The 12,860-nt window shown below is 37.6% G+C and overlaps 1 protein-coding gene across 2 annotated transcripts in view; it reads left to right on the top strand.

Annotated features, from left to right (window-relative positions):
* LOC308683165 (60 kDa lysophospholipase-like) overlaps window positions 1-12,463 on the top strand; it is a 37,034-nt gene extending 24,571 nt beyond the window's left edge. For both annotated transcript variants that reach the window (XM_081353477.1, XM_081353478.1), the window contains exons 3-17: window positions 2,517-2,646; window positions 4,839-4,950; window positions 5,026-5,151; window positions 5,417-5,500; window positions 6,062-6,188; window positions 6,481-6,593; window positions 7,368-7,553; window positions 7,662-7,775; window positions 7,913-8,032; window positions 8,142-8,237; window positions 8,549-8,712; window positions 9,501-9,587; window positions 10,192-10,291; window positions 10,556-10,618; window positions 11,136-12,463. In XM_081353477.1, the coding sequence (XP_081209603.1) occupies window positions 2,517-2,646; window positions 4,839-4,950; window positions 5,026-5,151; window positions 5,417-5,500; window positions 6,062-6,188; window positions 6,481-6,593; window positions 7,368-7,553; window positions 7,662-7,775; window positions 7,913-8,032; window positions 8,142-8,237; window positions 8,549-8,712; window positions 9,501-9,587; window positions 10,192-10,291; window positions 10,556-10,606 (1,610 nt within the window). In that variant the 3' untranslated portion in view covers window positions 10,607-10,618; window positions 11,136-12,463. The remainder of the gene's footprint in view (window positions 1-2,516; window positions 2,647-4,838; window positions 4,951-5,025; window positions 5,152-5,416; window positions 5,501-6,061; window positions 6,189-6,480; window positions 6,594-7,367; window positions 7,554-7,661; window positions 7,776-7,912; window positions 8,033-8,141; window positions 8,238-8,548; window positions 8,713-9,500; window positions 9,588-10,191; window positions 10,292-10,555; window positions 10,619-11,135) is intronic.
* The last annotated feature ends 397 nt before the right edge of the window (window positions 12,464-12,860 follow it).

Raw genomic sequence — 12,860 nt, forward strand, 5'->3', positions numbered from 1 at the left:
GACGATTCATTGCGTGCAGGAAACTGAACAGATCATTCAAACTGATTCGCGAACCCATTTAGACAGATCTGCCAACTTGTTTGATGAAGTCTTTGAACAGAATCGCGTTGGACAGAACTCATTTGTGAATTGAGTATCGCACATGCCCAGAAAAAAGATACAGCGCGCTTGGTATAAACGCATTTAACAACATTGCATTAAAATAAAGTAACGAGATCGAGGAACGTCAACCAACGTAACGAAGTAAAAGTACAGTTTTGCATTAGAAATGTAGCCTACTCGAGTTAAAGTAAAAGTACCCACATTTAAATCTACTCTTTAAAAAAGTACAAATTTACCCAAAAATACTCAAGTAATTGTAACTAAGTAAATGTAGGCCTACTTCGTTACTACCCACCTCTGGGTATGAATATGGATATCGAAATTAAATGCAAATTACGATATAGCCTAGCCTAGATCGTATGTTTTTTTAAAAACTCTACATGTTTTTTTGTTTTGTTTTGTTTGTTTGTACGCATGTGTTTTTAAATGTATGAAACCTAAAATATAGTCTATGTTACTGCATGTGGTTGAAAACACTGAATAGGCCTAGCTGTGATAGTAGGCTATAGGATATAGACTATCGTGTTTTTGTGTCAATTATGGCAAAAAAATGAATTAAAATAACAATCACTTTGAAAACAGCTGACGAAAGCAAAAACGAATATATCATTACATAAACTTGATTTATAATGTTAAAGTTTGTTTTTACATATATGTTCATTAGAAGCATGATTGTTTCGATGGGAGGCATGCATGTGAAGCATTTCCGTTGGGTGTCATCCTCTGGTATCCTCTGGTTTCCTGTTTTCTGCAGCTTAGACCTTTCCGCCCTGCACAAATTCAGACAGGCTTCTGATCCTTATGGTCCTTTCGTGGCTTTGTCCTCTCTTAAGAGGATGGGGGGGACATGCAGGCTTTTTCTATGGACTTTGCCCCAGGTCTGGTTGAAGTCTTGCTGCGACCCAGACCTCAGTATATTCACCTTATCCTAGGTTTTATCTGCTTGAGCAAACCCTTTCCTCTGTCTTCCAATTAGTCCTAAAAAAAGAGTTTTGGTATTATTGTTCCCAAATGTGATGGCTATATGCAGCATGAGTAAACCTGTGAAAGGGAAAGTCTGTTAGTAACCTTAGATTCTTTGACAGTGGGAAAGTCAGTCAGGAAGATAGCAGGCCTAAATAGGCTACTTGATGTAACAGTGAAGACTAACAGAAAAATATATTATTTGTCAAAGACAATATTTTGGGACTGTTTAGTTTGTTTCTATCAGGCTTGTGCCTTATTTTACCATGTCAGGCAGAGCTCTACACTTATTGCAAGCCTACTATAAAACCATTAAATGCTGCACATGCACAATAACACAGCTTCAGGAAGCTCAGAAACTTCACTTTTTATCTTTAATAAAATCTTATCTGGGTCCAAAGAACTCAGATACACTACAAAGGAGTGTACTTTCTATCTGTTAGTGTGAGTTGCTGTTATGATTAATCTACATTGTTAAAAGCGCTATATAAATGATGATGACTTATGATGAATATTAGGTTAGACCTTTATTCTCTATGCAGTGTGCAATCAATGAAAAGTTTCATGGCCCCCTGAATATTGTAGGAACATGCAAACAGTCAGTATATCAAAATAATGAACAGAGTTCTGCTTTTCACGAGTTCACACTTACAAATGATCAAATACTGTAAAAAAATATGCGTATTTGGCATGCTGTCCGAGAGCTCCGAGCTCGGAATTTGGCCTGAAGAGTACTTCCCCTGTACCTCTAGCAGGGAATAGGAACTAGCTATGAGTGAGGAGATGGGGTGGTGGAGGGATGTGGAAAACTGTAGAGAAACGTAGGTGAGTCAGCTATGCTTATAGGCCTCCTTTCAAGCTGATTGTGTAGAACACTTGAACGTGCTCCTCCTCCCAATGTATTCCACGCAGTGTTTATGTATATCAATGCGAATGCCCCCTGCTGAATGAACGGAACTGCAACGGACAACTAGTTGTCTGCCACATTATATAATGTGAGACCCATACTTAATACTTAACTGTATAATCATGACGGGTTTACTTACGGAGATTGAGAAATGATTTGCATCCATTCGTAGATTCACCGCTACTGCGAGATGCACGGCTTAAAAACATGCACTGCACTCGGTTATGCATTTAAAGTCCTTGTTGGTTGTTTAAAATATCTGATGGATGAACTCATGGATAGGGCTCGTTTATATAATAACATGCTGTGAATTATAATAAAACTTCCCAATGTTATTTATGGATATGGATAGCCATAGATGACACCTATACGCTATAGTCGTTTGGTACAGCTTCTTCCAAGCGCTCACGAATTGGTCAATTAAACAGATAAAACATGATGCAGCAACTGTGCCAGGGGTTTTCAATCATGCAGCCTACTGTTGTATGTGAATTTGTTGTCAGATGCAACTTTCTTACATGCTTTTCTTCTATACTATTTGCAGCTCTGTCTCCAGAACCAAATGCTCTTGTTAAAACTCTACGCACACTCCCCATTCTGCATGATGAGCCTTACGCACAACAGACAAAGCTGTATGAATGCTACAAGCCTGAGGACAAAACACTGGTGCTGCCGTAAGTTCCCATGCAAACATGTAATCAAGTTTGTTATTTAAGGAGGTGGCTCTCAGTTGAATTTGATCAGGACCCAGAGTTTTATGGTAAATTGTTTGGTGATGCCACAGAGAAGCAAAATCAATTTATCATGCACAAGTAAAAAAAAAAAAAAAACAACTGTAAAGTTACCATGAACTGTTCAATATCCAAATGTAGGCTAAGCACTGACAATTTGCTGAAAAATTGTATATGCTTAAAGAACAGCGGTTGAGCAGTGTACAATCCTAAAAACAACACTATTTTGTATTAGTATTAGCCACAACACAAACCTTTGATATCAAGAACAACATATATTGTTTTTTCCTTACTTTCTGAGATCCTATCAGAACAGTCTTGTGATACATTTTTGGGTGTTGTCCCACCAGTTGAGAACCACTAAAATGCTTCCTCCTAGGTTAATATGCAGAGATGACTCTAAGTAAGACACGTGACACGTTTATCTCTGGCAATTCTTACTTTTTGTGAGCTTATATCCCTTATGAAAAAGTTAATTTTATTAAGTATACTTTATGTAGTACGTAAGTATACTAATATCTATGTTCTAGCAGTTTTGAAGCACAACTTTGAAGTGTACTATTTCAATATTGCTTGGGACTAAATTTGCCCACTTTTTAGTATATAAAATTATACTTTTAAGTATACTCAGGGTTCCCACACCTTGGTTAACTTCAAATTCAAGAACCTTTCAAGGATTTTCCAGGTCCAATACCCTCAAATTCAAGGACTTAATGTGGGGACACATTTGTTGTGTTCAACAACAAACGTTGAGGTTCCATCGTAGTAGTTTCGTGCGTGCGTGAACGTCATGGCAACGTACAACACAAAGTACCTCACGCAGGAAACACTTAACGTAACATGCAAATGTGCATAACTAACGTAAATCAAGCAAGCTAGTATTCATAGGCCACGAAGTGTTGGTGAAATAACACGTTAGTGGACCGGAGGGAATATATGAATCTTTTTTCCAGAAAACTTCTTGCACAAAATAAATTCAAGCACTTTCAAGGACCTGTATCTATGTACGTTTATTTTCTAAAACTTTCCAGGGCCTTCAATTTTTTTTTTCAGATTCACAAACTTTCAAGGATTTCAAGGACCCGTGGGAACCCTGTATACTTGCGATTAAGTGCGATTAGTAAACAGTAACAGTTGTAAACTTAGTACTGAGTACACAACTAGTTTACATCTATGTTTTTAGTTTGTACTGCAACTATACTAGAAGTAAACCTACATAGGTATGCTGATAGTTTACTAGTTAAATATTTTAAGTATTTTTTTATTTATTTGTAACTCAGGCATAGGCTACAATGTCCAATCTGCCCAAAACTTCTCAAAAAATTCAGTTATAGTCATTGCGACAGCTGCTGGCAACAGGAAGTGTGACACATCAAAATTACTTTGCTATATTATTTATATATTTACCCCTTAAAAGCATATCACCCATTGTTTACTGTTTTCCTAAGGCCACCGGGTGGTGGTTTCATCGCTGCTTGCAGCTTTCTTTCTTTCTTTTTTTTTAACGCTACTAAACGAGATATTGATTGTTTTTTTAAGCTGGTTGTCATTATGGTACATGCCCAGTGTATGCTGACTTAAAGGAGAACTCCGGTCAATTTTAACATTGAGCTCATTTTTTTGTACATTTGGAGTGCTGTCAATACAGAGAACAACGACAAAAATCGGTGTTGCCTACACCGAGTTATTCTATTTTTAAAATTTGCACCCTGTTGACTTCAATGGGGCAAGTACTAAACCTCAATCAATCGACTACTTTGGACTTCACCCGAAAACAGGATGTAAACACAGGTATTTGCGCTGGCTTAAATAACATCATTTTTATACATTTCTTTCACATCTACTGCAGTCAGATTCACTCGTGTTCACTCTGAAGGAATCACTCACATGACCTGTGCACTTGTAATGACACATCAAGGATGTTAAGAGGCTAAAAGCAGGTTTAATACTTGCCCCATTGAAGTCAACAGGGTGCAAATTTTAAAAATAGAATAACTCGGTGTAGGCAACACCGATTTTTGTCGTTGTTCTCTGTATTGACAGCACTCCAAATGTACAAAAAAATGAGCTCAATGTTAAAATTGACCGGAGTTCTCCTTTAAATCAAGCCTCATTTTGTCTTTTGCTTACCTCAGACGATCCAAACTGGACAAGAGGGTTGTGTATACATTTTTGGAGTACTCTCCCCTGCTTGACTCCAGCAACATGACTCCAAATGACTGGGTCACTATTGGAAAAGACATTGAGGTGCATTTTTAACCATCTATATTTTTTTTTCCACTTTAGACAGTCAGTGCTGAGAATTTTTTGTCTCGTTCACAGAAATACTATGAGGATTATGATGGCTTTGTTGTTCTGCATGGCACTGACACCATGGCTTACACCACCTCTGCCTTATCATTCATGTGTGAGAATCTGGGAAAGCCTGTCGTCCTCACTGGCTCACAGGTAACAAGGTTTAAAGGTATTTTAAATGAACTATTCCTTTAACTCATTGGTTCTCAATTTCAGTCTTTGGGACCCGCTGCTCTGCACATTTTGTATGTCTCCCTTATTTAACACACCTGAACCAGATCATCAGCTTATTAGGAGAGACCCCATGAACTGAACTGAGTGTGTCAGATAAGAGAGACATACAAAATGTGCCGAGCAAGGGGTACCGAGGACTAGAATTGAGAACCACTGCTTTAACTAACCATTTTATGTGTGGCAGGTGCCCATCTTTGAGCTGAGGAGTGATGGGAGGGACAACCTCTTGGGGGCGCTGTTGATTGCAGGACAATTTGTCATTCCAGAGGTGAGATATGTTTCTTTTAAGAGATGCTTTTATATCCATTGCAAAAGAAGTATGAGCAAGCAGTATGTTGCAGATGTTAAAATGTCTGTATAGTGTTACTGAATATAAAATAAATGTTATGAGTTTGCATGTAATTCTCCCCATGTTTCCTCTGGGTGATCTGGTTTCCCAACACTCCAAAAACATACTGCATCTTTAGGTGAATTGGAGAAGCTAATATTGTCAGTAGGTGTGAATGAGAGTGTGAATGTCTGCATCCGAACTAGGGCTGCAACAACTAATAATAAAAAATAATCAATAATAATCAATAATGAAAATAAATAATTTTTTGATTAGTCACGTCTGCCCGCCACCATGCACAAAAATCTTCCGCTAGTAGCACTGAATCTGTACATCACCTGTCAAATAAGTCAGCACATGCTTTGATGGTCCATGATAAGGTGTTCCAGTGAAGGCTGACACACAATAAAGCACAATAAAAGGACATATAAAATGATTGAAAACTGTTTGAAATGAGTAAGGGACAAGAAAATAACATTTTATCTCTTTATTTCTACACAGGTTTGCCTCTATTTTCACAATAAGCTGTACAGAGGCAATCGTGTCACCAAGGTGGACTCTGAAAGCTTTAAAGCATTTGCCTCACCAAATCTTTCGCCATTAGCCAATGCTGAAGTTGACATCAACAGTAATTCCAGTTCTTCCAACATTCATGACTGTAAAAATCTGAAATATTAGGCTACTTGAATGCTGTGATACGTTTACTGCGTATAGGCAATACTGTACATCTACATACATACAGTATATATACAGTAAATGTAACTCGCAATCTGTAGTAGATTTCAAGTAGCTTAACAGACTGTGTCACAAGACACTGTTGCCACTGCTTGCAATTTCATGTTAACTTCTCCACTACTGATGTAATTGCACTAATGTCTGTATTTGTATTTTGGTAAAAATTATAATTTCTTATTCTTTAGTTAACTGGGACACTGTGTTGCGACCAAGCATAACTGCCAAATTCACCGTCAACACACAAATGAACCAAAATGTGGGTCTCCTGCGACTCTTCCCAGGGATTACTACTGATACAGTAAGGCTGTGTGGAAATATGCCACATATTTTGATCAAACATCTTTAATGTTGAGTGACAAAACATTTGTAGTAAATGAAAATATGTTTCTGATAATGAAAGTTTAACTCACATGCAGAAGTTCTGCTTTGAACACGTCTTAGATTTGCTGTAGTGGATTATTAAGTCAGTTGCTGTTGATTTTCTGTTATTTGTTCTGTATGTGCAGACAGAGCATGTCCTAAAAAAGTCATTAGCATTAGCATTTACACCACCTCTATTAAGAGCAGTGTGGGAGAAGGAGCAGGTATCTACTACATTAGTCTGGCTCTTTTCCCTTTTTTTTCTCTTCCTTTTTTATGATCTTGGTTTTTATGAACACATATGCCTCAGTTTTTTTTTTTGATTTTTTTTTTTTTTTTGCCTCTTCATGTAAATTTATAGTCATAATGCCAAAATTTGTGTTTTTCTCATTATCATTATGGCTTAGCAAACTCTATATATTCTAAAAGGTTCTTATAAACACCAATATATTATATAAACACCAATACTGTTCAATTAGGATAGCTGCAGCACAAACCTTACATTGGGTGCTGATCTAATGAATTTGCACTGTGTGTATGTATATGAATTATTATCCTTGCCAAAAAGGTCAAAGTATGTTATTAAGAATAATTGCCGTACATGAAAACATGGTCATCATGGAAGAGATATGAATTAATTATTTAATGTATTATATATATATATATCTCGACAAGTTTTTAGATGTTCAGATGAGGTCTATTTTCACATCAGGTCAAGGCCTTTTTGATGGCTCCCATGGAGGGTGTCATTTTGGAGACCTACGGCAGTGGTAATGCCCCTGATAACCGCCAAGACTTGCTGGATGAGATCCGTAAAGCGACTGAGAGAGGACTCATCATTGTCAACTGCACTCAGTGCCTCAGGGGCACAGTCACACCAGCATACGCCACTGGCCAGGTATGGGAGTTTGCTTGAGAAAGGCTTCATGTTGGTTTACTCCAGGAGTGTGTACTACTTTAATATTCCCTTAATAATGGTGTGTACTTCTTTAATATTCCCTCTCAGGCTCTGACTAAGGCGGGTGTGGTTGCTGGGTTTGATATGACTCCAGAAGCTGCTCTTTCAAAGCTCTCCTATGTGCTGGCAAAACAAGACATCAGTAAAGAAGAGAAGAAGAAGGTAAAAAACAATGAATGTGAAAAGTACAGTATCTAAGTATAAAACAGAAAATGACAATGCATCTCCCAGGACAGTTTACACCGTACAGTGTTAGTAATGTTACTTTATGGATTCAAAACATGTTATTTGTTCATAAGATGATGAGCCACAACCTGCGTGGCGAGATGAACGCTGACCTGCAGGGTGCAAAGCTCTCTCTCAGCGACAGTCGCTTTATTCAGGTCATCGCCAGGTCCCTCAGCATTGGCTGCAAAGAGGTGAGCAGGCCAGACCTTTTGCTTCTAATCTAATGAACAAGCATATTCAGGACCAGAAGAAGTTGTGATTGACTGTTGTAATCCACTATAACATTATTGATGTCCTTAGGAGCTTGAAGCCATACGAAATGCGCTAACGCCCGCTCTGGCCTGTGCTGCTGCTAAGAATGGAGATACTGAGGCTTTAGAGGCCATAAGAGTAATGGTAAGCATTTGGGTGTTTGCTGTAACAGCAAGTGCCTTTACAATGACTTGCATTTGTAACTCTTTGTGCATTTCACGACCCAACAAATGCTAATGACTGAGCTGGTGATGATTTCTTCTGTTTCTTCTGAGGAATGACATGTTTTTATGAGGAAAAAGTAAATGTTTCCCAAACTGCAGAACAGATACTTTAAAATTATACTTAAGTACAGTAATGTAGTAAAAATACTTGATTGTACCAAATAGCATAGGGGAAAAAGAGACCTAATAAATGATGCTTTCTTTTTTTGTTTTTGTTGTTGTTGTTTATAGGGCACTGACTTGAGCATGGCGGATTATGATGGCCGAACTCCCCTTCACATCGCCGCATGTGAGGGACATCTGAAAGTGGTGCAGTATCTGCTGAGTAAAGGGGCCACAGTCTATGCCAAAGATCGCTTTGGTGATACACCCTTTCGCAATGCCATTAACCTCAGGTAAGACAGGCCAGTAAGGTCAGATGGTTTAGCTTGACACCTATTTGCATTATATGCATAAGGGAGCTTATAAATGTGAATATAACTGAATGTTTTGCTGTACCTTAAAGTTTTTTCTCTGTTTTCACCACAACTAATGTTGGGTGTGCAGATGTGTGTGGGCATGTTGGATAACAGGTCTTTTATCATGAAACATATTTCTTCCCTTTACACAAACTGACACCAATAAAGTCATTTTAAAGAGGTTTCGGTTTTTATGTTATTACTGTTTTAGTTTGTCCACCTAATTTATAGAGCCATTTAAACCATTCTTGCTTTAAACAATGATCATAGGTGCATTACCGTGTAAAATTATACAATTTCCTCGGATCAAATTATTTGGTAGCATTTGCCTTAGCAGTGCAGCACGCTCTTCAAAAACCCTCCAACTTGCCCAGCTCCACCTGTATAGATCTGTTATTCATGTACGCTATATTGTACAGCAGCAGCATGACTTAATTGCTCACAGCTGAGTGTTGTTTATGTATTGATAGAAGAAAGTCCTGTACTTGCTCTGCAGCAGCAGCAATAACAGTAGCAGATCTTTTTCCCCAAGACCAAACATATCAACATTGTAATATCCATTACCCATTAGAAAATGGGATGCATGTTAGATCCGCTTCATCCATCATAAAAGTAATCCACACGGCTCCAGGGGGTTAATAAAAGGCCATTGATGTTGAGTAAATCATAATTTTCATTTTTGGTGAACTATCCCTTTAAGACATGTCACTTTTCTCTGTCTGTAGGCATAAGGATGTTGTGGAGCTGCTGAGGAAGTGTGGAGCTCACCTCTCCCCTATTGAATTGCAGGATACTGGAACAGAGCTGTGCCGGTCTCTCTCTCTCACACACACACATTTCTTCTCACCCTTTCTGTAACATTTATTCTGGTCTAACCAGTCATGCAGGGACTTTCATTGCATTGACACAGCAAGGATACAGTATTATTGGCATTTGGATCTAAGCATGGCATCATCTTGTTTCTTGTGGCATGTCAGACCTTAATCAGTGAATGTCACCAAAGACCTATACATTTATAATTGTATTATTGATAATAGCATAAAATTTCATAAAAAAAATCTTACTCTATGGAATGTAGTGGTAGTAGCCTACTAAACAGTCTGCTGTTTACAACTGACAAGCAGTGTCAGTTGATTCTGTTGACTAAATTCAATGAATTTGAACATGGTTCATCTGGTCAGAATTTAGAGTCAGTACTGTTTTATGAAACAAGATTAAACTCCACTCATATCACCTCTCACTAGCAATGATAAATCACCTCCCCATTTAGAACAGATCAGGAGTGTCAATTTAAAGCTGCCGGCTTGCCGACATAAGGTTGAGGTCTCCTCCTGAACAGATCAACGTATAAAACTAATAACAGTAGCTTCAGGGTTCATGATGGCTCATGTAGATATTCTGGTGTGTGTTTTACAGTCTTGCTGCAAGTGGTGACTTGGAGGGATTGAAGATTTGGAAGTTAGCTGGGGTTGATATGGCCATGCGCGGTTATGATGGAAAGACTCCTATTGATGTGGTGAGTTAATGGAGATGTGCAGTGTGGAAAAGTACATAACCCAACACAACCAGTGCCTGCAGTTATTTGTCATTTATATAGCTGTATGAGTGGATTTACTTGTTCCTCATTTGTACGTTGTTTTGGAAAAAGTGTTTCCAAAATGACTTATTGTTAATGCAAATTTGTCTTCTATGTCAGCAAATATCAAATATAGATGTTAAGATGTGTTGATAAAGTTATGCTTCCTGAAGTCATTCATGAATTGACCTCTCTCACCTTCAGGCAAGAGTCTTTAAACGTACGGAGGTTGAGGACTTCCTACAGGCTGCTTAGGGCCAAACTCAGGTATGAAATATATGCTTGCTTACAATAACACACATGCATTTAGATACACATTTCTCTGAAAACGCATCTTAATACCAGGTTTTGCTTGCTTGATTTCCGGCATATTGTATATATTTTGGGGGTGGGAGACCTCTAGAAATCCCTGAGCCTAGTCCGCCCCTGCTACACACTATGTACTCATACATGCAGTGTATGAATTTTACATGGTTATTTTGTCATTCAACATTGGAGTCTGGTAGGTACGCTCCGCTACGCTACGTTTTTAAAACTGCGACAGTTGAGAGCATGAAGTGTCCAACATTCCACACTTCGTTTTTTCCGTTAATTCAGTGCGTCATCCTGGTATTTAAAGTGCACTTTTTCTTTTTGGAATTTTCTGTGTGAAAATTCACACTATTTATAGCCTACATAAAAACGTCATACAATAGTGTACAAGTACGCGAATTGGGACGCACCTGCATTGACTTAAAACTGCAGAAATGTGCTTACATTGTTGTTTGTTCTGTCTGTTCTCTAGAATGGCGAGTTTATCGAGCTTGCTTTGCCGACAAGAACCTGAGGAGGCCGTCCTGCTAGCTGTCACTTTCTGCCATTATCATCTGTCCAGCTTCTCATTTTTCCAAAAGTAGTTTAAAAAAATTAGCTGAAAACTACTGATTTCAAATCAATAACTTTGAATGGGGGGGGGATGATTACTTTCACATTTATTCAATTAGCAGAAGCTTTTATCTAAATGAGGAACATTTTTCTGTCTGTCACATTTTGCCTAAATGTGAGATACTGTTTTTGTTGTATGTTTTGAAAAATCTAAGCATGCCTTTGTCTAAAAACATTACAATTTCCACATTTCTCAGAGAGCAGCAGTATTATCAGTATCACCTATCAGTGTTGTCTACTTAGTGTGAATGTATTTTTATAGCATTTACAATAGTAATAGCAGTGAAGCTAAAGAGTGTCTTTATGCAGTATTTAGTGAGATGTGCTTTAAAAATGGTCTTGAAAAAAGTAAAATAACCAATTAATTTTAATCCAGTGAAAAGTCAGTTGTATTTCTTTATGCAGTATTATTCTTTAGCAAAATCTGTTTCTTACTTTGATCATTCATGTTTGAAATTTTTGTTAACCTGGAAAAGTTTAAATCAGTTTTAAACATTTCTTTTAAAACTACCAATTTTCTAAACTTGTTGCCACTGCATTTTAATTGTGTTTCAGTTCCTGTTTTACCTGCCTTAGTTATGTTAGATTTCCTTTTGTTCTCTTTTCCCACCACTTTGTCTCATTGGTTACTTATTGATTTGATTACCTGTTTGTATTCAGTTCATTATCTTGAGCATAAAAGCCCCTCAGTTCTTTGTCTGGTGTTGTCCATGCACTGTTGCGTTGTACCTTGTAGGAATTTTAAAAACTAATCATAAACTAACATTTCTTTCTCTTTACAGGCCTAACATTTAACATTTAAAAAATAATCATGTATCAGAAGTATTTTTTAGAAAGGTTGTGGTTTCAGAAACTGAAGATATCCTGGCTAGACAGTTATTTTAAATGTAATAGTCCCATGATATATTGAGTATTCAACGATGAACTAACAATGAACCACCAACCCTATGATTTTGATGATTCTAACATCTAAATTTGCTTTGCCAGTATAACAGAGGGTGTGGGTGGATACTGTTTTGCACAAATTTAACTAATCAAATACGAGAAAAATGAATGACAATGATCATGAGTAGTATGTCATGTTATTTTGCTGTGCTCTGTATTTCTATCCTTTTTAAACTTGTATTCTTGAGCTGAGATTCTCTGTTTGATACGAGAACTCCAGCCGATTAAAGCATATTCAAAGGCAATTGCTGGAGTCTGTTTGATTTTTGCTGTGTAGCAGACTAGACACTAGAGATCTTACTTCTATTCACAAGTGATAGTGTTGTAGTGAAGCACTCTTGATATTATTCCCGAGTGCTAGTGTTAAAAAAAAGGATGAGACGTCGTCTGCCTAGGTATTGAAGTACGCCTAGTAGAGTATAAAACTTTTGGGTGTCTGGGACACCTGGGCAAAACTTAAGTCAGGTGCGTAGGGGAAAATCTACCACTTCATACCGCTTTTTGTTTGTTTTATGTTATTAAAGTTATCTACCTTATTTGAACTCTATCATCTACATCAGGGGTCATCAACTCTGGACCTTGAGATCTACTTTCTTTTATGTAGTTATAGCTTATTTATACATCCTTTTATTTACTGACA

The sequence above is a fragment of the Scardinius erythrophthalmus genome (genome assembly GCF_964197995.2).
Source record: "Scardinius erythrophthalmus genome assembly, chromosome: 22".
NCBI classification, from domain to species: Eukaryota; Metazoa; Chordata; class Actinopteri; order Cypriniformes; family Leuciscidae; genus Scardinius; species Scardinius erythrophthalmus.